At 40.8% G+C, this 27,157-nt stretch overlaps 1 protein-coding gene and 1 long non-coding RNA gene across 8 annotated transcripts in view; one reads left to right on the forward strand and one right to left on the reverse strand.

Moving 5' to 3' along the window:
- Nucleotides 1–27,157, forward strand: part of LOC127531177 (uncharacterized) — a 387,768-nt gene that overhangs the window by 20,751 nt on the left and 339,860 nt on the right. The gene's annotated exons all lie outside the window — the stretch shown is intronic.
- esrrga (estrogen-related receptor gamma a) overlaps nucleotides 1–27,157 on the reverse strand; it is a 155,234-nt gene that overhangs the window by 13,089 nt on the left and 114,988 nt on the right. For 5 of the 7 annotated variants that reach the window (XM_051939893.1, XM_051939886.1, XM_051939869.1 and 2 more), the window contains 2 exons: nucleotides 19,965–20,075; nucleotides 17,085–17,267 (listed from right to left, as the gene is read on the reverse strand). In XM_051939893.1, coding sequence (XP_051795853.1) covers nucleotides 17,085–17,267; nucleotides 19,965–20,075 — 294 coding nt within the window. The remainder of the gene's footprint in view (nucleotides 1–17,084; nucleotides 17,268–19,964; nucleotides 20,076–27,157) is intronic. The other 2 variants (XM_051939877.1, XM_022201674.2) reach the window with 1 other exon arrangement.

The raw sequence follows: 27,157 nt of genomic DNA on the forward strand, positions 1-27,157 counted from the left end.
AGCACACATGGCTCAAGAAGTGGGCGCACACACACACACACACACACACACACACACACACACACACACACACACACACACACACACACACACACACACACACACACACACACACACACGCGGATTCAGACACAACCAGAGAACTACAAATGCACTTAAATAGATAGGATAATTGCAAATGACATCTACAAAGTGTCTTGCACTCCTTTCTGTATATTATTATTAGGGTTTTCACATATCCCTATCAACAAATACCTCCCTTTTAATTACACATAAAGTGCACGCATACATACGCACACACACATACACACACAGGAAACACCAATAATTAAAACCCCCGTGATTAATTTATTGAGCTGAAAGTGCAGCTTTTCTTATTGAGGCACATCAATGATTTTTATCAGGATGAGGTCCATGTGTGTGTGTGTGCGCTTGTGTGTGTGTGTATATATAAGTGTGTGTGAAATCATGTTGGGAATATGTGTATGGTTATACTGTGCATTTCAACACAACATACAAATTTGCACTGTGAGAGTACCTGCTTGTTGTGTCGTCAGTGTGTTTGTTTCCTGTGTGTACGCATACATTCCCATACATGCTTCCACACGCCTCTGCATGTGCGTCTCTATCTGTGTGTTTGTGTGTGTACGTGTACCTCTCCCTATCCCCTCCCCACCAGCCTGTCTGCGCCGTTCAGCCATCCAATGCCTCTTATCTGTCTGATTAATAGGCGGCCGGCTTCAGGACAAATTAATTAACAGATAACGCCATCTCTCCCTTCTTCCCTTCCTCCCTCCCTCCCCTCCTCTCATGAAGCGATCGATACAGCAGAAGAAAAGAAACATCAATGGGAATTTAGTGCTGATGATGGAGAGAGCGAGGTATTGATGGAGAGAGAGAGCATGAGAGTGAGTGAGACGGAGGAGAGAAGAAAGTAAAAGGGGGGGGTGTTAGAAGAAGAGATGTTGGTGGTGGTGGTGGTGGGAGGGGTGGAGACCTTTCTTTCATACCTGTGATTTCACTTGACAAAAGAAGGTTCCTTATTTGGCTCTAATTACATTTCCTTTCTGCCCATTGTTGATAAGGCATCTCGTAGTGTGTGAGGAAGTACGAGTGTGTTTGTGTGGATGCCGTTCTGCCTGGCATGTGTGTGTGTGTGTGTGTGTGTGTGTGTGTGTGTGGACTGAGCTGTACGTGCAGTAATGTAAATTAAAATAAAGTTGAAACATTTGCGAGGAAATATTAACTTAAAAGCTGAAAAAAATGCTACAGGGCACAACTTGGAGGAAAAGCCATGTGTTCCCTAGACTATATATCTTGATGCAAGCTCACACCTTTGGTAAAGAAGTTTTTTGGGTTGGATATTAGCTTGTTTTTAGCAAACACAAGTGTGTAGATACTGTTTTGGTTGAATTGGGTGCGTGAAGTCAAGTTATTGACACTATTTGGTTACACACTGTATCTATGTCTGTTCTGTGGGTGTGTCAGCTAAAACAGCAGAATGTATCTGTGCGGGTACAGACAGAGAGAAGACGTGCGTGCAGGTATGCGTGTGTGCATGTGCCATACATTGTCTGACAGAAAGAGGCTACAGTGCAGTCATGCAAACTTAACCTCTACTGCATGCTCTCGCGCTCTCTTCCTTTTTTCTTTTCCCTTTTCTCTATCAGGTACACACATAAAAACAAACACACACACACACAAACACACGTCGATTCCCCAGCCACCCTGCGGCCTGTTTGTCTGCCAAATGAGTCCTGACTGCACGTTTACACCCGAGACCGCACAACAGTCTGGCACACACACACATACACACACACAGGATAGCCCTCTCTCACGCCCCAGTTGCTCCACAGATGCACACAAACACACATATCCAGGAGGCCTATATTTGTTTTCGTGTGGTTACAGGGCAAATGGGAACCAGTGAGAAGCGATTGTGATGCTTACGAGTATCTGTGTATGTGCAGCGCTTGTGTGCATTCATGAATCTATTTGTAGGTACATGTGAGTCTGTGTGTGTTTGTGTGATTGTGGCTATGTACATCTGCAATAACTGATGCATTAAAGAAGGTTATTCTCTCTCTCTCTGTGTGTGCGTGTGTGTGTCTGTGTCTGTGTGTTACTGTGACAGGTGTTAAAAGTGGTTGCGATGGTGATCTGGTCCCAGTTATTAACACATGACTGGTCTTCCCATTCTGTAACTTGGGTTAAATACAGGACTTTTGCCATATATTTGAGTGATATTCTACAGTCTCTTTGAAACTTGTTTTTTTTTTTTTCCGAAGGAGAACAAGTAAAATTGAGAAGGATGCAGCAGACATATTAAGATGTACACTGAATCAATTTCTTTTCAACATTTTGGTTAATTCTCCGGTTTTATTTTCACAATGTTTTTAGCCCTTCATAATGTAGGGGCTCCACTATGCGTGATACAAGCAATCACACCACACACAATTTTACCGTTTCATTGACTTAATTCTGTTTGATAAATTGGGCAGGTAAGTGAAAAACCCAAGGACAGTGTGGGAATGTGTGTGTACATGGCTACAGTGCTGCCAGCAGAGAAGCAGGTCAACTCAGTGTTACTGGACTACATCTGATTTGAATGAGCCAACTACCAATGAAACCCCAGTGTGAGACAGTCGTTTGGAGAGAATAGACCGGCATCACAGGGGAAGTCTTTGTGTCACGTACATCACTGAATTATGAACTCCAAAACACCACGTCACCAGACACATTTTCCAAAAAAATTTCACTTGTTTCTTCAGTCTTGTTAAGGTGAATGGTTAGTTGGTTGGGATTTTTATTTCTTTTGAAAGTTACTAGCACTTGTTCCTTTTGGCCACCACTCACTGTAACAACCTCAAAAAATGAGGTGAATGAATCATCCGAAAGGAAATTTTAACAGTTTTAAACAAAATGCACTAACTTTCCTTTGACAGCTTCCAAAAGGTTGTCAGAAAAAATAAAGATTAAGCTGTTTTTATTGGTCATGAAATGGCGGGGACTGTATCAGAATGCTCATTAAAGCATTTGATGTGATTAAAATACTTATAGCACCCCTCTGCAGACTTTAACGGGCCTTGTGACACTGTGCTCTTTCCTGTTTGATCATGACCTCAGGACACATTTAACAGGAAACTTCTCAGTCTGTCTCAACAATGTAACAGCAGCGATTCTCGCGCTCACCAAGAGTTGTCTTCCTTGGAGTTGTAAGAACACACTTCACACATTGTCACGGAAATGTTACACAATAAAGCAAAGCCAAAATCACACTAAGTACATTCAGGGAGATCTGCATTATAAGAGGGTTATCATGTCCTACAGCAACAACTGCGTTTAAAACATGAAATGAAATACTATTACACACAGTGTGTTATCTTAATGACACAATGGTGTGATAAACTTGTGCAACACAATTTGTAAATGAAAATGGTAATATTTGTTCAATTCCTTTGAGAAATAAGAGAAACCCACATAAGCAGCAGATGTGAATTTGGTAAGTGATGATAAATGAAAGAACTGCTATGACTTATCTATAGTTCTGCTAAATTCATCAGGATTCACCTGCCACAATTCTGACAGTGTTGCAAATCTTTTAGATGAGATAATGTGAACTGTGGTATGAGCTGTTTTTTTACTGTCTCGTTGTGCATTGTTGGTGAGAGGAGCATGGCGGATTGTCTATGTTCAGCATGTGCACGTATTGTGTTCTGCAGGGGACAGATTTAAGTCTACTGGCCCACTGAGATAGAGATTGCATGAGGACACGTGAAGTTTCCAACAGCTACCAGCGCATCGCTGCCCTGCATGTGTGTGTGTGATTGTTCTGTATGCACACTGTGGTACGCAGCTCCACTGCTCTCTCATTCCACTTTCTGTATGTGTTTGTGTTTAAATGTGTGCACATTGTTGCATGCTGTGCAATGCAAGTGCTCCCTTGTGGTGCTTTGTGAGTGTGTGCTTGTGTATGTGTGTGTGCACATCTCAAACTGTTCTGTACCATACGGCCAGACGCTGGCCAAAATGAACACGGACCCCCTGTAATGGCTTTGGCCAAGCTGAAACAACACACACAAGATATGCGCACACGACACTGGCAAATGCTGCCTCACACACACACAGACACACACACACACATCCACCAGCTGACCCAATTACACAGAGATGCGCAACGAGATGGAAACAAATCTACCCAGAGAACCAGCTAATTTAGAAAGGCTTAAAGACACACTCACACACAGGGCACACAGCCACTTACACACACACACATGCATATATGTGTGAAGACACTCAGACTATAAAAAGCATCATGTACAAAGTTGATATTATATGAAACTGCTGAGACAAAATAAATTATATCTCTCACTGACAGAAAAAAGAAGTTGCTCCATCAAAAACCATTTCAGTCCATCAAAAACTGTATTGCATGTGTGTGGACTGATGAACACAATAAAATGAGTGAATTATTGTCAATTTTTATCCTCCCTTTAATCTCCTGATTAAAGTAAATCCATTTTTTCTACATGTAAACTTATGTCCATCTGAATTTGAGCTGCATGCAGCCTACTCCAAATGAATACTGGGCAATGATATTCATGTATTTTTAAACAATTACATCATACAATTGTCACGGTGTACAGAGTACACAAGCACATGCCTTCACCTTCACCTTCATCCCCCCTCATATTGTTAGCAAAAAAATTCTTTTTTCTATTTATTTCCCCTTCCCCCCTTCCCCTCTCTCTTTCCACCACACCCCCCTTTTCTCTGTGCGGCCTCGGGGAGAGTAGAGCAGTCATAGGGTTGCGGTAGCCTCTAATCAGTGTGAACAGCCAGCTAATTACCAAACCCTCAGCCCTGGCTGACTGTTAATTGCATACATTAGACACCATCAGCAGCACTGCAAGATTAACACTTAAAATCTTCTCATTGCTGTAGTGGAGACGAGTGGTCCGTGAGTGTGTGTTTGTGTGTATGTGTGCGTGTAAGACAGAGAGACGGAGGAGGAGAGGTGGATTGTGTGTGGTATCCTCTGTGTGTAGGAGTGTGGTGTGCGCTGCCTCTGTGGTTTCGGGTGCTAATATTTAACACTTAATTAGACCCAAAATGGAAACGTGGCAACACAGAGATGGTTGTCGAGCGTTATAGCTGTCGCCGTGGTGGGGTTGCTTGAGTGGGGGCAGCTGGTCGTCGAGGGCAACCCCAAGTCTCCGTGGAGACGACAGATGGAGTGACATTACGAGCATCGCAGTGGAGCCATTTCAAATAATAAATATCAATATTTACATTTTAATTACCCACTTCTAGCTCCACCAGGGCTGTGTGAAGGACTGTGTGTGTGTGTGTGTGTGTGTGTGTGTGTGTGTGCGTGTGTGTGTGTGTGTGTGTGTGTGTGTGTGTGTGTGTGTGTGTGTGTGTGTGTGTGTATGAGCACTCCAAGTTCCACTGAGGCCAGGTCTTCTTGATTCCATACAGAGTCCATATAGAGGACGACTCAAGAGACAACGGTCAGCTCAGCTTGAGGATTTCTTGGTGAAATAAACATTGTGTAGAACTCCACACAGTATTTTCAACACAATGGGTCTCATGTTCCTTTTTTCACTTTTTCTTTCACTTAGTCCATCCATCTTCCTCTCAGCCTCTACCTTTGCATCCTGTCCTTCGCTCCATCAATATAACGCTGATGCAGGCAGGAATGACCACTGTGTGTGTGTGTGTGTGTGTGTGTGAGAGTGAGAGAGAGAGAGAGAGAGAGAGAGAGAGAGCACGTGTAAGTGTGCACAAATCTGTCGGGGGAATTAACCATGTGTACACACAGCTGAGCAGCTTACACACCAACTCTGTCTGTTTCTCGTCGACACACACTTGCAACAAATGCATAGCAATGCTAACCAACGCATATGGGGATAAAAAGAATTAAGTGTTTAAAATTGCAATGAAAGTTTAAAAAAAGAGAAAATAATGAAAATATTTCTATGCCTACAGTTTTCAACTGGAAAGTGAGACCCTCTCCAGCCATCAATAGCATAATCTAGGCTCTATCTATCTATCTAGCCATCCAGTCTATGATGAATCCACTTTGTCAGCTTGTTCAATTACCTGGGTTGTGACAGTCTATTGATCTCTTGCTGGATTACGATTTCAAAACAATATCCTGTATTCTCCTGGAAAGACAAAATCCATAGTCCAAGCAACATCAAATGGGTTGTTGCCTCTGTGGACTATGGGGCAGGAGATCGTTTGTCGTTTCCAGTGATGATTGCATAAAATTGTCTTTCTTGTCATATTTATTTAAGACTGTCACAAACAACACTTGTATTAAAAGAGAGTACAAAACCTACAACATGACAAGCAGTACATTTCAGAACGGGCAAGAGACAAACTTCTTTTTTTTCTTCTGTCAAGCACTGTTGATGTATGAAGTAAAAATTTGCTGATTATGGCTTTGAAACAAAACCCAATAGTCCCTGTCCAGACCTGGTGTCTGTGTATGAGATTATGAGGCTGTGTTGATTCTATCTTCCTAATCCCCCGTAGCCTTCCATAGAGAGAGGACCACAGAAACTCCACAGGGATTAATTTACCATTCACAGATTAGAGATATGGTCTCCAATATCATCATCGAGGACAAGCATCGAGAGGAAGGGCTCAACAATTGGAGCAAAAAGAAGAGAGAGAACAAAGAGAGAGAGAGACATAAACAGACAGAAAGAAAGACAAAGATGAAAATGAATGCACACAGAGAGACAACCTTCTTTCCTACAGCACCATGCTTTAATGTCGTAGCTCGGAGACAAGAACATTAGACCTCATTCCACCTCCTCATCTGGGCCTGAAAAAGCCTGGGCTGAAAATCTTAATTAATTGTCCAATAGTGCTGTGGGGTCATTATGCATTGCAATAAAGAAGCGTGTAATTATGAGATTTAACAGCCATTACCGAGGCCAGGAACTCATATGTCATCATCAGCAACCAAGCCAATGGTTTGGTACGGCTATGTGTGTGGCTTGATGGACAGCACACACTCACAATACGTACACACATACGTACATATTGCATTGCGGGCATATTGTGGTTAGATTTACAAGAGAGAAATGTGTCTCCTGTTGTACAAGCAAACAAACAGTTGTATGAATGTGCATGCAGAGTACTTTGGGAAGACAAACGGAAGAAAATGCAAACACGCAAGCACACACCCTTACACACTCACACACAAGCCCATCAGTCTCACCCAGACAATAAGGCAGCCAGCTGTGATAGCAGCCTGCAGATGAAACATCCCATCAAGATTAAATAGACACAAAAATCCACATATTATTACTGCTGTGTGTGTGTGTGTGTGTGTGTTTTGTGTGTACATTTGAATGCACAGTGAAGCACTGAGACCACAGGCCGTAGTACTTCGCCACATAGCAGGTGGGAAGTGACACACTGGCATGAGGATGAAGTGCTGTGTACAAACACATGCACAATGTGCATTACTGAAAAAGTGCTCACGCAGTTTCACACGGAAAGAAATGCATTTGACTGAAAAAAGGGAAATTGTAAAGACAAATATGAAGAGTGTGACATGCCAGAAGGAATAACATAGTGGTAACACAGTATGTAAAAATGCCTGTTGCAACAAAAACTGATTGTCTTGAGGAGTGATTGTTACGGTTTTGATCACAGAGTTCTGTTGGAAGAAATGCCTCCCTGAAAGTGTTTTAGACTGAACATAAAGCAAATGTATGCAATGTCCTATACCTGCAAATTAGGCCAATAGAGCATTACAGTCTGTTTCCTCACTGCATACACCTGGTGTACAGATTTTATAGATGTTAGACAAAAAAGATAATTGATAATTACAATTAAAAATTCATTAAATATAAACATATTTTTCAAAACTGTTTAGCCACACATTGGTGAAGGGGCAGTCCCAAATTGTTGTCTGTTTGCAGGTGTTTTCTTTTCTGTGTGTGTGCGTGCGTTGTGTTATGTGCACAGGCCATAAGTCGTCCCCAGATGGTGACAGGCACGCTCCGATCCTATTTTCCCACCTGCTTATTTCGTGATGGAAAGGATGAATCCTCCAGTCTGTTATTTAAGAACGATGGATGGAGGTTGAAAGAGAGGGAGAGAAAGGGAGAGAGAAAGAGATGGGATAGAGAGGGAGAGGTCGCATAAAGGGAAAGTGAAAGAAAAAACAGGATGGCGGAAAGGATATGCAAGAAAAGGAGAGTAAAACAAACGGGTAAGGAATTTATAAAAAAAAATACACATATGGAAGTAGGAAAGGGAGTGAAGGAAGGTGAGGAATGGTGATAAGGTGAGTGGGAGAAGACAGAAGTGGCAGTGGGGCAAAGGAGAAGAAAACAGAGACACTAAGGGGAACAAATAAATTACAAAAGAGCGAAGATGCAGACAGGAATGATGAGGACAGGTAGATAGATAAACAGAAAGACAGAGAGGAAGTAGACAGGGAGAGGATAACTATTTCATGCCTGTCTGTGAACTTTGCATGAACCGACAGAAATAATGTGATGCCATGACAAGTCTGTCCCTCCTTCCACTAGATTTGCGGCATGCATAGGTGTGTGTGATATGTGTGTATGTGTGTGCGTGTGGACGTCTGTGAATCCCTCTATGTGTGAACTCTTTATATTGCTTTTGGTGTGCATATGTGTGTGTGCGTATGTGCGTGTACATGTGCGCTCCAACAGATAGAATAGGATGATGATGATTTGAAATGGAGTTTGGCCTGTGCGTAATTATGATCATCTATCTTTATGCCCCGCCAGCATATCATATCACATCATATCATCTCCCTCTCTCTCTCTTTCTTAGACAACCACACACACACACACAAAAGCAAATTGAAAGTAGTAAAAGCTGACTGTTTGCTAGTAATGACTTAGATGATGATGGGCTCAGATGGTGTGCTGATTTATTTGTTACTGCTCGTCTGATTTCACATATTATAAAGCTGTGCACGTCTGCGTATGTGCGCATTTGTGTGCATTCGCTGAGTGCTGGAGCTTCTTTACAAGTGTGTACGTTTGTGTGTCCATGCATGTGTGTATGATGTAAGCGCTTGTGCATGCAGGCCAGTGTGCATGCCTACGTATGCAGCTTCATTCTCGTGTGTCTGCTGTGTGTGTGTGACAGATATTATTTGATGCAGATTAGTCAGTGTACTCAGATTGCAGGCTGTGTCTCAAAGGCAGATAGACAAATGAATTTGATTTGCAAATGTAATCAGACTAATAAGAAAAACAGCAATGGGCTGCTGAGCGCAAATCTGACGACTTTAATATTTGTGTTTATTTTGCCACTTTTACTTGAACTGAACAACGTCTGTCTACTGAAAAACATTCATGACTCAATTTTGGTGGAAACACCAATCAAAATTGTTAAAATTACTTTTAATGAGAGGCTGTAATATGAGGCCGCTCAGATAAAAAAATATTTTTATCAGATGTTTTGTGCAAATCAACCTACTCTTTAATGTAAACATGTTTTGATCACTTGCTATAGACTGTCACTGCACTTAAAGTAACCTCTGTGTTTCCCTATTTTTCATTTCGAATTCAGATCTGATATTGTATGACACGTGGGGAGGCAGTCACACTGGCAGCTGTTACCATGTGTGAAACAAGTTGTGTATGCATGTTTGTGTATGATATGTCAGGATGCTGTACTCTGAAGGCATAAGGTGTGTGTCATCGCCAAGGTGTGACCTGATACAGGTAATATCAGTGTCTGTGTGAATATACGTGCTTAACATTTGAGTGACATGTGGGCACATCAACAAGATCACACTTTCAACACGGTGAAGACAAAACAAACATGAAGTAGTACAGCTTACATGTAATGTTTACCTATTCATTTATTGTAAGGCAAATAGTGTAGTGACTACATCAGTCTACTATATGATATAATGCAGTATATTCTTGTCAGTGCTCTCGTTCACTGGGTCACTCTCAACTGTGTTACACTACCTTTAACAATACTATAGTTACTACTGTGTTAAACTTCTTCAGTCATTGATTTAACTCCTAAAAACTCATCTCTGTTTGTCCAAACATATTTCTAGGTTTTAAAAGACTCTATTCACATAATTCCCACTTCCACTCAGGGAAACCCTGGAAGTCTGAATCTGTCATCGGTACATTACAGTTTAAAGGTGGAAATGCTAAGCCATGGTGTCGACTGTTAATTTCACTCATGATAAAAACAACATGTATTCTTGTCACAGGGGGTCCTCCTTAAATGAACTAAAATTCTTCTATTTTTCTTCATCCAAAAAGGTCCTCTTTATGAGTGATAAAATATCTCACTATTCAATAACTAAAACAGAGAATGATGCAGTCAAAAAGTGAATACAAGAATAAAGAAACAATGCACAGAAAAAGAACAATGTTTTCCCTCCTCTGTTTTCTCATATTGATGACATGCGTCCAATACTCACATACTAAATCCAATAAAGAAAGCCCAACTTAATCCAAGCATTAAGCTCAGATATCAAATATTCTCATCCTAATTTGATTTCATCAATATTTGTTTTCATCTGCAAACAGAGATGTGTTTGTTTGGATGAGCTGCAAGAGAAAATCATGGTGGTGGTGCAATAGAAAATAAGATCTCCCTTGCAAGAATGTGGACAATGAAACAGACAAACACACACCCACACCCACGTGTAAGCAAACACATATACCTGAAACCAAGACCTCAGCCTCTAAATGTGTTATCTAGTTCAGGGATGAGCAGAAATGGAAATCAACAATGGCCCAAAGAGCTCAGGGAAAATCAAAAGACGCCGCAAATACACTCATGAAGATATATATTAGAGAGATACATGCAACAAAATAGACCAAGGTGAAGGACTAAATCAAATTCTGACTCTATATCTAAATCGCATTCTAATAAAGACATATTTAGTTTAAATTCATTAGACTAAGGAAAAGTCAGAGTTTATCGGCATAAAAACAAAATGCATTCTATTCTCTGTAATCCACTAGAAATAGCTTTTTGCCAATCTTTGTACTAATAAACCTTTTAATCTTTTTCTGACAAATCTCAAAACTATGACTTAAACTTCCTTAATCTGGAAATATATATTCATGCAAGATGACAATTCTAGTTTACATATGTGTGTTTCAGTGGTTCCTTGGACACTATCATGTAAACGTCTATGTGAATGCACTGTATTTTTGTGTGGTGTGTTTGTGTGTTAAGAAGGCACCCAGCATGCTGTGACTGTCAAGGTGAACTAGCCTTAGCCGACAGAATGGGGGCAAATCTACTTGTGCGTCTGTGTGTGTGTGTGTGTGTGTGTGTGTGTGTGTGTGTGTGTGTGTGTGTGTGTGTGTGTGTGTGTGTGTGTGTGTGTGTGTGTGTGTGTGTGTGTGTGTGTGTGTGTGTATTTCTGTGTGTGCGTTTACATGGCATTTTATTACAGGGGGTAATAGCTTTGAGAGGGAGAAGATGAAGTAGGGGAAGTACATAGAGGGAGGGAGGAAATTAGGACATGAGGGAAATATAATCATATTGTTTCAGAAGTATCACGTCAATAGAGCACACTGATTTACCAGCTGAAGAGAAAATGGGGTGTTTGTGTTTGTGTGAGTTGTCTTCCTCCTGATTTACCACTCTCTGTTACCAAGTCCAACAACCTCTTTGCTGATTGATGACATCACCAGAGTTAATGAGGAGGGCTGTAGACTGACATCATCACCAGTCTGGGCTTTTACATTCCTCTTTCTCTACACATACACACACCAAAAACACACACACAGTGCTGTTCTGCATCTCTCGGAGCTCACTGTGAAGTGTTATAATGTGTGTCAGTGTTAATTTAGTGAGCTGCACTTTCAGAGTCAAGGATGTGAATGTCTTCATGTATATGTGTGTGCATGTGTGTGTGTGTGCGCAGAGGTTCCCCTTGACTGCTGAGACTCAACATTTGATTTGCTAAAAGGAGCAGGACACTTCTATTAATCAATATTTGCTGACTACTGGCTGCCTTTCTGGCTGATTGACTGGCTGTGTAGTTACTTGACTGACTGATTGGCTAACTAACAGACTGACTGGCGGTCTGAATGGCTAACTGCTTGACTGGTTGACTAAATCTCTAAGTGAAACCATTTATAACACGTCCAAAAGAGAGAGAACACAGGAGAACAACAGCAAAGAGAAAAGAGGGGAGGGGTTGTACCTATTGGGTGCCTCACTAAGTATGCGTTGTACCAATGTTAGTGCAGAGAGGTATTTCAATTAGTGGTGTGGTTGATGGGCAGTCAATCATTCTGTTTTAAAAGTTAGAGCTGAATTTGGCCTGAAAAAGCCTTGATCATTGTATCTATCAAGACATACACAGGAGGACATAACCAAAGAGAAAGAAAGAAATTCATTCTGGCTGGGAGGATGACAGAGGAGGGGCGTGGGTAGCAGATAGGGGTCGAGAGATGAGGTTGACTTGATAATGAAGAGGTTAAGGATACCATGGAGAGAGAGGGTGGGAGGTCAGGTCAGAGAGAGGGAGAAAAGGAGGGAGAGAGGAAAAAAAGAAAGAAAGAGAGAGAGAGAAAGGAGGTCAAAAGAGAGGTTGAAGAGGTGGGGGATATTTAGCCATCAGGTCAAATAGTATTGTGTTAAGGGCTCTTTGGGAGTATGCAGGTTATACTGAGGTAAAGCATGTGACCTCCCTACTTTCTATGTTCCTCCCATTTCCCATCCTTTTCTTCTCTCTGTTCAACCTCGTATGTGTTGTTTTACACCTTAACTCTGCCATTCTCCTCCCTCCACTTTTCTCACATCACATACTAAGTAAGGGGAGTGAATATTTTGATCAATGTTAGAGCAAATAATTGAAAAAAATAGATCAATTTTAGTAAGTCAATCTTCTTTTAAGCGCCAAGTCACAAAAACAGAGGTTTTACATATAACAATCATAATAATTTCTAATGTTGTGAGCTAATACTGTTTGGAACTGAATGCCTTCGAAGTATATATTTCTCTTTGTAAACTGAAATGCATATTATGCTGTTAAATGCGGGCTGAATTCCTAACAATAAGAAGTAGAGAGCTGCTCGATACACAGCTGAAACATTTTTCAGGATACTTACCATCATCTGGTAGCATGGAATGTTACAGTTTATTGGATTGTGATAAGACCTGGACCTCTATTATGATTTCAGCATCACCACGGGGTATTTCAAACCTCACGCTCATTCCCAAAAAACCCATACAAGTGGAATAAAAAGAGAGAGGACATGAGGAAGAGAAGGACCAATGACTGAGTAGGTGATGCAGATAAACAGAGAGAAGTATACAGAACATCAAGCGAAAGGATTTCCCTCCTCACCTGTTATCCCATCACCACCACCCAAACCCCTTCTCCCATATCTCCATAAAGACCGATTAAATGAATGGACCGACGGCAACCCCCCTGCACCCACCATCCCCCAATTTTTACAGCTCAATCATGCTGCGTTACTGCCGACACATAGACTGCTTATCCTGAGTGTCAAAATTGAAAGGGGAAAGAAAGAAAGAGAGGGAGACAGACTGTAAGAAAAGAAAGAGCAAGTAAGAGGAGATAGGGAAGCAAGAGAATAGCAGAGGGGAAGTGGGGGGGTGGCCCAAGAGCAATTTCTTTCTTGAATAAAGAAAGAATAGGGGAGGGGGTTGTAAAAAAAAGCACTAATGGCAAGGCCCCTGGTTCTGGTAAAATAGACTGTGTTATAGGTTCTGGCTCTCATTCGTTGATTCATTCATTTGTTCTTTCCATGCTCTTTCGTCAAGTCAAGTGCTCGCCTGTCTGTCTTTCTCTTTTGTGTCCACGAGTCTAGATAAGAGCTGCTAGTATGACTGCCCGGTAGTCATTTAGTTATTATAGACGGAGAGAGAGGGAGAGAGAGACGGAAAGAGAGACAGCAAGAGAACAGGAAAAAAAGAGGATGAAAAGACTAATTCTACTGGCAGATAAATGGCTAATTTTGAATGGCCTTTATTTCTTTTAATTCACTCTCTCATTCGTTCCTGTTTAAATATTTGCTGTTCTTCTCCTCCTCTTCTCACCTGACTGCTCTCCGTTCCTCCTTCAAACAGACACACACACATACTTGACAATGACATGTAGCCTAATATGTAACTGGAGTTGTCTCTTTGAGAGCTATTAAAATGAGATCTTCTCTTCACTAATCCATATTATTGGATGGTAAGGACTTTCACGCCCTCTGAATAATAACTTTGGATATTTCCACATTCCCACAGTTTCCAGATTGGCACCATGTATTGTATGTAGTGTGTGAGGATGTGTTTATTTGTGAGGTCACTTGTCTATGTGTCGCCCCCAGTTTGAATCAGCACAAAACGCTTCTATCTGGCTGTGGTTATTTGCATGCATTTCGTCACTCTTTAACACACATGTGCACATGTGAAGTACACATGTGTGATTCCTTGTGGGATAACAAGAGACACACGCTGTGTCTGAAACCTCATTTTCATCTCCTAATGACATATCAAATGTTTGCATAAGGCCATATCAGTATGGAAATGAGCGTGCACGCACACACGTAAGTCTTAGAATAAAAGAACCAATCAAAGAGATATGTGTGTATCTGTGTGTGTGTTGTCAAAAGTCTATAAGGTTGGGCGACTCAGTGTGTCAAACATGACTAGCAACACACACACACACCTACACACACACTCACACTAGCCTTGTTATCCGGGGGCCTGTCTTGCAGGCAGCCTCTCTAACGCTGAGTGATGTTTAAATTAGTTTACAATTTAGGCTCCTCGCTATCCGCAGACGGCTCTTAACTCAGTGTGTGTATGTGATGTGTTTTTGTGTGTGCGTTTGTGCGTGTGAGAGCGTAACAAATTGTTGCCAGTACGGCAGACATCTAATGACTTCAAATTAGCTGCCTGGCGCTCGCCTTGACACGTTGTTACCACTGTTAGCAGCCTTTGTGTGCGTGTGTGTCCGTACATGCGCGTGTGTGTGTGTATGCGGCGCCGCGCAGCCATATCATGAAGCATAAATTGGCTTCACTTCTCCTCTCTTTGCCTCCGTCTTTCTTCCTCTTTGTCTCTCTGTCTCTCTCCATCAATTTGATTAAAAAAATTACTGTACCATGGCGAGCAAAGACTTGTGCATGTGTGTGTTCACGTGGGCATGTGCCACGTAGTCATCTCACACGGAGACGCACACAACAAGATTTGAAACAAGATGGCTTCAAAAAGGTTAACAGGTCTATTCTTCGCTGTTCTATGCGTGCACGCACACATGCACATGTGTGTGTATGTGTGTGTGTGTGTAAACGACTGATAAAGAATGTTGAGGAGGCGTATTTCTTTCTGACAATCCTTTCCACCTTGAGTGAACAGTAGATCACTTTGTGTGAGAGCATGCATGCGTGTGCGAGTTTGGTGTGAGTGTGAGTATTAGATCAGTGTTCAGCGTTGTAAACAGTGAGGATTTCATAAGGTGTTCACATCACACACACACACACAGTTACACACAGACACACACACACTTGGAAGATGAAGAGTTCTATCTTTCTCTGTGAGCAGTGGATTGCCTTCCTCGTTCATCTAATCACGCCATCTTCTCTCCTCCGCCAAGCAATCGTTGCACTTCGCTCCCTTCATACAGAAAGCTGCTCACACATATACACACAAAGCGTGCTCACACATATACACACAAAGCGTGCTCACACATATACACACAAAGCGTGCTCACACATATACACACAAAGTGTGGGCACACACACACACACACACACACACACACACACACACACACAAAGCCCTGCACATAACCTGGCTAACTTGGTCTACTCACTTTTAAAAATAGTAAGAAAAAGAAAAGGCAGGCCTGATCCAAAACAACAGAGAAAGTAAATAACGGAGAGGAAAGAAAGGGGTCACGTGGAAATTACATTAAAGTATAGGAAGGATAGTATAGAACTGTTGTTTTGAAAGAGAAAAACACATTTTCAAAGAGCTATACTTAGTGCATGGATCAAGATATATGTCTGCTTATTGTTCATATAGCAGCACATAGATCAATATACTAACAAGAAGCAATGGATATTCCCATCTCTCTCTCTCTCTCTCTCATCTTGTTTTTGTTATTTTCACATTTATTGATATAATATACATATCATTTGGACATTGAGTTATTCAGCATCACTTATTTTAACGTTATAGACTTATTCAGCATGACTGAGTGGTATTTAAGTCTCTAATGTGGTGTTCTCCTCTTGTACTCTGACAACCCCCTATACTGTTGTTGCAGCGGTAACAGTGGATTATTCTATTCTATTCTTTTCTATTCTATTCCCATATTTCTAGTTGACAATGGGACTAATCTTTCTGCTAATCTGTGTTAATCTGAGACACTGCTCTTCCTTCCTCTCTGCTGTCACAGCAGGCTCCCTCACTAAGACCAAAACCAGATTAGAGTTTTCATCTGCTTCTCTCTTGCATCTCATTCTTTGTCTTCCTCTTCATGTTACCTGCTAAGGGTAGATGTATTTGTCATATTTGGTTTTCTCATTCTGTAATGTTCACATTTTAGGCTCCGCCATTATGTTAATTTTGTGATCTTGTGTCCAGATCTGATCAGATTAAGGGAGAAAAGGGGTTAGTTTAAGAAGATTAAATTAAATTCTTCTCTTTTAGTGATGAAACTGTCGATGGACCCAGATGTGTGCTTAGGAGTAAACAGTCAGTCACACACTGTATGTAAGAAGCTTGAATTGTTTGGTTCAAAATTTCTGTGTATGTCTCTGTGTTTGTGTAGGACGTTACGATGTCAGGATGTTGTGAAGGCTGGTCTTATGCAGAAGTCAAACGTTCAAACCGTCTGAGTAGAAGGATTAAGGATAAAGGTAACATCTAAGCACCAGGTGTACTTATGAGTATATTATGTAAGTGTGCCTGAAATGCATCTGGAGTAGCAGATTCCAACCTTAAAGTCTCGCTGCCAATTCACACAGCTTGCGTGTCTGCATTTGTACTGTATATGTATGTGTGTGTGAAAGCGTCTCAGCATGGGGAGTCAGGGTTCAGCAGGTTTTTTTCCCTACCTGGGATGTGTTTGGCCCAACCGATGTTGACCACTAGCTCTCTGTCCGCCAGGTCACACAGCGTAGTCAGGGCCTTGATGTCGCTGTCGGGTACTGTTGGGTCAGGCATAGCGTAAATCTTCTCTGGCTCGGCCACCAGCAGGTGAGAGACGATTTTGTTATCTGCAAGGCAGCCAAAGGCAACTGACATGACCACCAGACAAGGAGAAAGACACAGAAACAGAGAGATGGTGAATTTTTGCCTGATTAGGCTACAAGCTGTTCCACACCAATCAGGTGCAAAAAAAGTGAAAGGTCATATACAAAGTCCCTAATAACATGGCCTGCTGGTAACACATATGTCTAAAGGTATTTCCCTCATGTAGCAGAAAAGCACCCGACGTGAACATTAGGCAAAGAGACACAACAGAAAAATGTGTGTAATCAACACACAATTCATAAATATGTGAACTGAGGGGAAGAATGTTAAACATATTTGGGACAGCACATTTACCTATTAAAAAAACAAAACAAAAAACAGGACTAAATACAGTATGAAAATGCACTTTCAAAATATCAAACAATTATTGAAGTATTCCAGCTAGACGATGCTCCGAGGTGTGATTAAAGACAATTACTGCCAGTGATCCAGACTGCCCAAAATGTTGTCTTTTGTATCACAGCCTTAAGAAGCTTCACTGATACATACAGGAGGGAAAGATAATACTGAAAGCCAAACCGCTCAGCTGGTAATGGTGACATGTGGTGATGAGACCTCTATGGCCCATTAGTAACAGACTGATACCCTGCTTCCAAATTAATCCACTGACTAATCAAGCATGGGAATAATAGCAAAGGACAGAAGAGCGGAGTGAAAGATAGAGAAAGCGAGAAAGAGAGAGAGAGATTACCAATGAAAAAACGGAGGAAGACAGGCAGGTAGAAATAGAGCCATGGACAGATTGTAGAAGACAGACAGGAAGAGTCCAACGAGCGACAGCTAGATAGAGATAAACAGCAAGAGAGAGTGAAACAGAGTTGTGGGGATGAGTTGTGTATTGATCTAACACTGTCCACCACCCCCAATTCTCTTACACTCACACACACGCATACAAAGGTGTGTGTGTGAGTGCACATATGTTTATACACACACACACACACACACACACACACACACATATATATATATATATATATATATATATATATATGAAAACTGTATATATATGCATCCACACACACACACATCACCCTGTTCCATGGTTATTTGAGTCCAACCAATCTGAGTCACACAGCAGTATCTGTGGGTAAATCTTATTTAATGTTTCCCTAATTAGAATCAATGGAAGCCCATTTCCAAACCCTGGGCTATTGTTCTGTTCTCACACAATCAATGGGGACGCCGAGGCTAGGGATTGGGCTACAGATAGATAGGCTGTGTGAGTGTATCTGTGAGAGAGATGCAGGGACAGAAAGATTTTGTGTGTCTATTGACTTCGTGTGAGAGAGACAGAACAAGAGAGATGTAGAAGTCTATATCAATCCTATATTTTTTTGTTTTTCAAGTGTAGGTTTGTTTTTTGGTCAGGGACACATTTATGCTCATAGACATATAATGGAAATGGTAGGCAATACAAACTGAGTAACTATTTGGTCTTGTATTCCAAAATTAGTGGTTGATAAGAATGATAACAGGGCTTAAAAGGTAGATATAATTTAAACTGTTTAGGAAAAATTGGTCTGTTGCAAGCTAGCGAAGTCATTCAGTTAGTTGAAGCACACACATTCTTTGAGCATGCTTCCAAATACATTATAACTGCACACACATAGTGTACACATTCACATTATCCCATCATTTCAATGATTAGTAGTGCAAAAGTCCCAGTAAGCTGTCGTGCAGCCATTCAGCATATTGGCCTAGAGCAGAATATGCTCCAGCTTTAAGCAAAATGGGCTTTTGGGACCAAGCTGCTAAACACTGCTCAATCTGCACTGTGTGTGTGTGTGTGTGTGTGTGTGTGTGTGTGTGTGTGTGTGTGTGTGTGTGTGTGTGTGTGTGTGTGTGTGTGTGTGTGTGTGTGTGTGTGTGTGTGCAAGCAGACGGTTAGCTAGAGAGCTAACTCTAGTTTGATGTGGTTGCCAGATTGGATTTAATCCGGATTAGGGTTCTGGCTGGTTTCCCTCTCTTCCTCTCTCACTCCCTCCCCTCTTCTCTCGATTTGAGAAACCCTCTCATTTAGGGATAGTCTCTCTTCCTCTCTGCCACTACCTGTCTCTCTGTTGCTCTCACTTAGTCTCTCCCTTGTTAATTTTTTAATCATCACGCTTGGGTGTGGTTTAATTCTTTAAAAACACCACCAATCCAGTCAGAGCTAAATTAATACCTTTATGGTGAAATATTACACATATAAAATGTTATGATCCCAAACTGGTAGCAGTAGAAACAAGGAAATAAACATGGTCTCAAACAGATGGGCTTCTCATTACCACCGTGTCTGTTTATGTGTGTGTGTGTTTGTGTGTCTGTTGAAATGTTTTTACTGTCCAACTGTCTGCATTACAGAAAGCAGTTCCTTGTACTTCTGGTCTCTAAACAATAACTCCTGGTTATTCCAGGAATGCTGCTTGTACATAGTGACACAATGTGGCTGAATTTGAATATTTTGCTTTGGACTTCCTTTGTTCGTTGTCTTTTATATGTTCTTTGTCGTTCCTTCTGCACACAATTTCAGATGTTTCTGCACAACAATTTGTATACTGACTTACAATAAACTGAGGACCATGTGCACACTCCTGCCTTTGAGAATTACAGACTAACCTTGTAGGAAAAAACACTATTTTACATACTGATGGTGGTCAGAGCTTGTTTTATTTTTTTGATGTGTCTGTGTGGATTCTTACATGGCTTCTTAGGGGGCAGAGCCAGCTGTGGGTTCAGGTATGGGCTGTTGTCTGCATCTATCCGGCGTTTATACTTCTGTCTTCCACCACGAACCCTGTCCAGGCGAACACCTGTAAAAATAACAGAGAGAGGAGGTGTATATCAATAAAGTGTGCATGACACAAAAACAAAGAGAGACTCTGACTACTTAAGAATACAGGAAAAATAACAAATCTGCGAGTATGCAAGAAAAGCACAACAGGAATTAAGCAAAAGAGGGGGAAGAATGAGGGATGTGGATTGAAGGAACATGGCATATGAGTATGTCTGTGTGCGTTGTTCACTTATTTATCACTTTCATGTTACTGTTTAGCCTGTTAAACTCCCTTGATTCTTTTCTTCTGGAGCTAGACAAGTTTATAGCGATGCCTTTTAAGCAGAAGGCCTCTCTCTCTCGCTTGTTTCTTTGGCTTTCTGACTCTTTTACTGTCTGTTGCCCAATCTCAGTCTCTCTATTGCTGTCTCCCTCTCCGTTAATTAATTGACATAAAGGAGTCCTAATTTAATTAGGCCTATCTCTCAGGGGATTGGATGTTACCGTGGTTACCACTTAAAGATGGATAAGGAAGACAGAGGTGTCATGTACCCTGGAGGAGGAGAAGAGACGAGAAGGAGATGAGAGGAGAGAGCTGGGGCTGTCTCAAAACTAACTCCTAGCTATTTTCTCATTGACAAATGAATGAATAACTTGTGGAAGAGAAGCGAAGTTGGCTGAAAAAGTGTCAGACACCTGCAGATCAATATTAATGTTGTTAGTTTTACCAACAGTATGCAAAACATTACTCCTGAAACACTCAAGACATTAGTTTTGCTGAAAATAAATCAAAAACAATCTAAAAGGTTTCATGTGCCCTAATATGACACAAAACTAAAACTAATATTAATGCAGTGTCTGTACAGTATTTATATTCAAACAGCGAAACTGATTTGAAAAGGTTATGTGACACAAAGTGCATTTAAAACAGTGAGGATTTATTTTAGGTCTACAGAGAGAAAGGAAAAGGTGGAGAGGGGAGCAGTAACACTGTGAAAGCAAGAAAGATTTGCTCACTCAGAGATCTAAATCCTCTGAAAAATGTGCTGACAACATTCAAGACAACACACCTAAAAGATTTAACAGAAAAACTTCTATTGGCAGCAAAGAAATAAAATGTCAGGGAGCATGTTTTTACATTACTCTGAAATTATACACAGTTTAAGGAGATATGTTCTCCTGTTTTATTTGCGTTTTGAATATTAAGTGTATTCTGGCGACCATTTTTATTCAAAACATCTTACAGCGGTGTCATTACATGTATGTTTTCAGTGAAAACTAGTTAGTTAGAAAATTCTTACTCGCTCAGGCAGCTGTCAGGCTAGTGAACTGGACATGACATGCATCTGTGTGTGTGCGAGTGCTTAGGAAAAAGATAGGTAGACAGAAGGACTGACACTCCAGATACAGTCAGGGGGCCAGTGTCAGCAAACGGTCAAGAGACTCTTAACACCAGGGGGTACAAACTCGCTCACACACCCGCTCTTCGTTTTTTCTTTCACGTGCACATTCACACAATGTCTATGTTTCTCTAACCCACATCCCAACGTGCGTGTTTTGGTAAGCCCCAACAAACAGCTTGCTCAGTCACTACCTGTCTCAGTGGTTGGTCAGAAGAAAGGAGTAAAAAAGACAGAAAGCAGAAATAGACATACAGAGTTAGAGGACAGGAGGTGTAAGTGAAAAGGTAGGTGTTAGGATAAATAAACACTGCATGAAACAAATAAAAAGAGTTTAACAAATATGTGCAGGCAAGACGATAAAGCCTAAAGCTTACAGATCCAGTTGTCGGCAATATGGCTACATGTATTGTATTCAAAAAAGCAGATCGGAATCCAATTCAGAGAGAAATCATCAAGGTGTGATTCTGGGACTACATCTCTGATTTCCACGCCTGCACTGTAGCATAATTAGTGCACATGTGTGTCTATTTATGACACAACTGTATCTTCTGCCAAACCCAATCACATACCTACCTTGATATTAAGAAAACTACTCAAACTCAAATTCTGCAAAACATGCAAGGCACCACAAAGTACACCAGTGACAGCACCAGCCTGGCAACTAATTTAAGACGGCAGTATGATATCAAAACAGAAGAAAACAGTGCTGACCACAATGCTACTCAAGGGAGCAGTTAAACTGAAGCAATCCAAGTGTTGGCTGCTTTAAGAGCACTCTTGCTCTTAGTTACTGCTTTCCTTGACAAGGGCAGTAACCCCACCAATAAGGTGCATTATATTAATTTGTGTCGAGACACTGTTGTTGGAAATAATGGATTTAGTAGGATTCTGGAACAAAATTAGTGAGCAGAACCATAGGAGAAAAGCCAGCTGAGTGTCCAAAAGATAACCCAATATATATTTTACTCTTTATTTAGTTCCAGCAGGTCTTCTTTCATTTTGGCTACTGTCAATCGAAGCTGAAAATGTGAGCTCACGTTAAATCTCCAATAAACTATAAGTTCAAGTGAACTCAGATGAATTTTTTTGTCAATCTAATTGTATTACAGTCAAATGAAATTGTTATTTTGATGTAAACACTGATTCTGATTTTCAGAATTTTTGTATTGCACTCCAGTGTGAAGAAGATGAGTACTCTTGGTCTTTCTTCCTAACATTCTTAATTTTTGGTCCTTTACTGGCTGAGGTTACCAATAGTTCTGTGATCTTTAGTTTTGTTTGCAATGTCCAAAAAGAAACCGGCTCTTTGATCTGTGCTGTAAAGAATTCAGCCACTGCGACATAAAGCAGCAGAGGAGATTCTCTCGCCTTCCATCCTTCTCAGCTTCAATTTTGTTTATTTATAAAAAATGAAAGCAAAAATGATTTATTGGTTTAAAGGATTCTGCAGATGGTAATCATTAAGATGCAGACTGCTGTGTCCAAAACCACAAATACAAGCATGTTCTCTCAAATACACACTGCTTTCCGTTTCAGTGAGGCTTTTTCTCTACCACATACAAACTCTTACATGCAGTCTCTCAATTTTTCTCTCTATCCCATATACCTAAAAGACCCAGTGCTATGCTGAGCTCACTTCATAAAGAACCCTCTCTAACTACCTCATCTATTTTCCACCAAATTAACTCTCTCTCAGCACTGATTAATGATCAAATCTAAATGAATCAAATTAAAAATTGAAAATTATATTTCCAAAGCCCACAAAAAAGAGACAGGAGGAAGCTAGGTGGAGAGTGAGAGTGCACTAGCTCCTCTTAACAAATGAGCCTTCAAATCATAAAGAATGGGCATGAGGGGGGACAAGGAGAGGAATAAGCGGAGGAGAGGAGAACATAGAAAAGAGGCAAAGGGGCAGGTGGAAAATACATGTGAGGATCATAAGAAATAAAACATGTAAAGATGAAAAAAGAAAAAGCAAGAGAAGAACAGAATAATTGATATGGGAAATGGGTACAAAACGGAATAAAAAGGCACATGAAAAGAAATAAAATTTAGAAAAAAATAATAAAAGCATTAATAGAAGATTATGATAAAAGAAAGTGTAGGAAAAAGGAGAACAGACAAGGGAAGAGCAGAGCACAGGCTGTGAAATAAGAGGAGAAAGAGAGAGGTGAGTTATGGATGGCCTGGTAAACAAAAGAAGAATGGAGAATGAGAAAAATTAAATGAGAGAGAACAAGAATGATGATGTAAGCACTAATAAAAGGTAAGATAGGGAAGGAACAATGAGAGAAAAGGAAGGCTCCATTAAAGAGGAAAAATCCACAGAGGTTATATGCCTTTTTCAGCTTTAGTCACTGTAAGTCAACTAACAGCACACCTTAGTGTACTACCTTTGCTCAATTGTGCTTATACTTTTTCAAATGTTTAAAGTAGCACAACTGTTTCTTTTACCCATATGTTGTACCACTTTGGTTATATGCTGTATACCCACAGTGATCCACACACACACACAGAAACTCTGTGACAGTGATGAAGGTGAATCAGTCCTATCGTGGGAATATTGCTGTGTGTCAATAGCACGATCTGCACTGATCACATCAGCATAGATTTTTACACCGCACTGGCGTCGCTCTGTGTCAGCGTACTTGAGTGTGTGTGTGTTCTTGAACAGTTGAAGGATTGCAAGTGAAATGCCTTTGACACCTAAGTGCACATCCAAGAGAAAGACAGAGAACAGCGGAAAAGAGAGAAGAGGATGGAAGGAAAAACACAACGTGGATTGATTTCTGATGGTCAAAGATATGATATGAGAGAAAGAGAGAAAGAAAAGGAGCGAAAGGTGCTAGACAGAGAGGGGAAAGGAGTATGTAGACAAATAAAATAGATGGATTTTGGTTGATTGCAGCAAAGAGAAAGATGGATGACAAAAATGCACAAGATGAAGAGAGCATTCAAAAAGGGTGAAAGAAACTGCTGGAGACTGGAAAAGGAAGGGGTCGTTTTAAAAAAAAAAATGTGGCAGGGTTGGAGCCTGTCTTCTACTTTAAGCCAGTTTTAGACACTGTCTTTCTGTGCGTGTGTGTATTTTTGTGTGTTAAACCACAGTGTTGATGTAATAACATTGAAGGTTTTCCTATGTGGGTTTAAGAACTGATGGGTGAGTAGATTGGGCAAGACAACAGCCCCATTTAAATCTAGTGTGTGTGTCTGTCTTATACCTGCATTACTCATGTTGTGAGGACAGAAATCTGTATACAGTCACACTGTGGGGAAAAATTAACTCCTCACGATGTAAAATATAAGTTTTAAGACTTCATTTAAGCCTAATCTGACTCAACAGATCCTCCTGTTATCTGTATGTTGCTTTTTACAAAATCATCTTTACTACAGGAAACAGCAACAATCTCCAAGCAGCGACCCATATGCTAAAAATGAAAAGGTTTGAACATTTTCCCTGTCATTTGTTTTACAGGGGTATCATCACTGCATCCTGAGTGTACTACTGAAAATGACTGGTTTAAAGAAATACATTGACACGGCATTGTCTAGCTATGAGAGACAAGTTAAGGCCTAAACCCCACCGCTGTAGCAACACTAAACATGCAATGTATACTGACTATACGTGGAGCGCATGCCACAGCACTATGCTTCCAATATAATCAATGACAGTAACTACACCAGAGGAGTGTGTAAGTGGTACGTATGTCCTGCAGAGATCTGTGCTGCGAAAGTAAAAAATAACACTAGTCTTCATCTTCTTTATGCAGTGTGTGTTAAACACAAATGGGTCATGAAGTGTCTATAATTACAAAAAACTATTAGCATACAGCAAATGACTGCTGACAATTGCTTAGCAACTTTGCAGAGTCTGCTGTGGTCTATGTCAAATTAATATTGCACGAACTCAACAAAAAGCTTCCCAGTGCTGTGCTGGGTCGTAACACTGAAAACACAACAATCTCAAAAATAAAGTTCACTGCCTTGTTTTGGCACCACTTCATACTTATACACACGTGGACAAAATTGTTGGTACCCCTCAGTTAAAGAAGGAAAAACCCACAATTCTCACTGAAATCACTTGAAACTCACAAAAGTAACAATAAACAAAAATTTATTGAAAATTAAATAATCAAAAACAGCCATTACTTTTGAATTGTTGATTAACATAATTATTTAAAAAAACAAACTAATGAAACAGGCCTGGACAAAAATGATGGTACCTCTATAAAAGATTGAAAACTATTTGACCAGAGTGACATGATTAACTCAGGTGTGTCATTTAATTGACATCACAGGTGTTTCCAAACTCATAATCAGTCAGTCTGCCTATTTAAAGGGAGACAAGTAGTCACCGTGCTGTTTGGTGAAAAGGTGTGTACCACACTGAACATGGACAACAGAAAGCGAAGGAGAGAATTGTCCCAGGACATCCGAAAAAAAATTATAGACAAACATCTTAAAGGTAAAGGCTATAAGACCATCTCTAAACAGCTTGAAGTTCCTGTGACAACAGTGGCTCATATTATTCAGAAGTTCAAGACCCACGGGACAGTAGCCAACCTCCCTGGACGTGGCCGCAAGAGGAAAATTGATGACAAATTGAAGAGACGGATCGTTGGAATTGTATCCAAAGAGCCCAGAGCAACCTCCAAAGAAATTAAAGGTGAACTCCAAGGCCACGGTACATCAGTGTCAGATCGCACCATTCGTCGTTGTTTGAGCCAAAGTGGACTTCATGGGAGACGACCAAGGAGGACACCACTGCTGAAAAAAACTCATAAAAAAGCCAGACTGGAATTTGCAAAAATGCATGTTGACAAGCCACAAAACTTCTGGGAGAATGTCCTTTGGACAGATGAGACCAAACTGGAGCTTTTTGGTAAGGCACATCAACTCTATGTTCATAGACTCAAAAACCAAGCATACGAAGAAAAGAACACTGTCCCTACGGTGAAACATGGAGGAGGCTCAGTAATGTTTTGGGGCTGCTTTGCTGCATCTGGCACAGGGTGTCTTGAAAGTGTGCAAGGTACGATGAAATCTGAAGACTATCAAGGCATTCTGGAGAGAAATGTGCTGCCTAGTGTCAGAAAGCTTGGTCTCAGTCGCAGGTCATGGGTCTTCCAACAGGACAACGATCCAAAACACACCGCCAAAAACACCCAAGAATGGCTGAGAGAAAAGCGTTGGACTATTCTAAAGTGGCCTTCTATGAGCCCAGATCCGAATCCCACTGAACATATGTGGAAGGAGCTGAAACATGCCATTTGGAGAAGACACCCATCAAACCTGAGACAACTGGAGCTGTTTGCTCATGAGGAGTGGGCCAAAATACCTGTTGACAGCTGCAGAACGCTCATTGACAAATACAGAAATCGTTTAATTGCAGTGATTGCCTCAAAAGGTTGTGCAACAAAATATTAAGTTATGGGTACCATCATTTTTGTCCAGCCCTATTTCGTTAGTTTGTTTTTTTAAATAATTATGTTAATCAACAATTCAAAAGTGATGGCTGATTTTGATTATTTAATTTTCAATAAATTTTTATTTATTGTTACTTTTGTGAGTTTCAAGTGATTTCAGTGAGAATTGTGGGTTTTTCCTTCTTTAACTGAGGGGTACCAACAATTTTGTCCACGTGTGTATGTTCTTTAGGTGCAATCACTAAACTGATGACATTCTGCAGCACATCTGCTCCACGAATGCTCAGCAT

The sequence above is a fragment of the Acanthochromis polyacanthus genome, chromosome 2 (genome assembly GCF_021347895.1).
Source record: "Acanthochromis polyacanthus isolate Apoly-LR-REF ecotype Palm Island chromosome 2, KAUST_Apoly_ChrSc, whole genome shotgun sequence".
NCBI classification, from domain to species: Eukaryota; Metazoa; Chordata; class Actinopteri; family Pomacentridae; genus Acanthochromis; species Acanthochromis polyacanthus.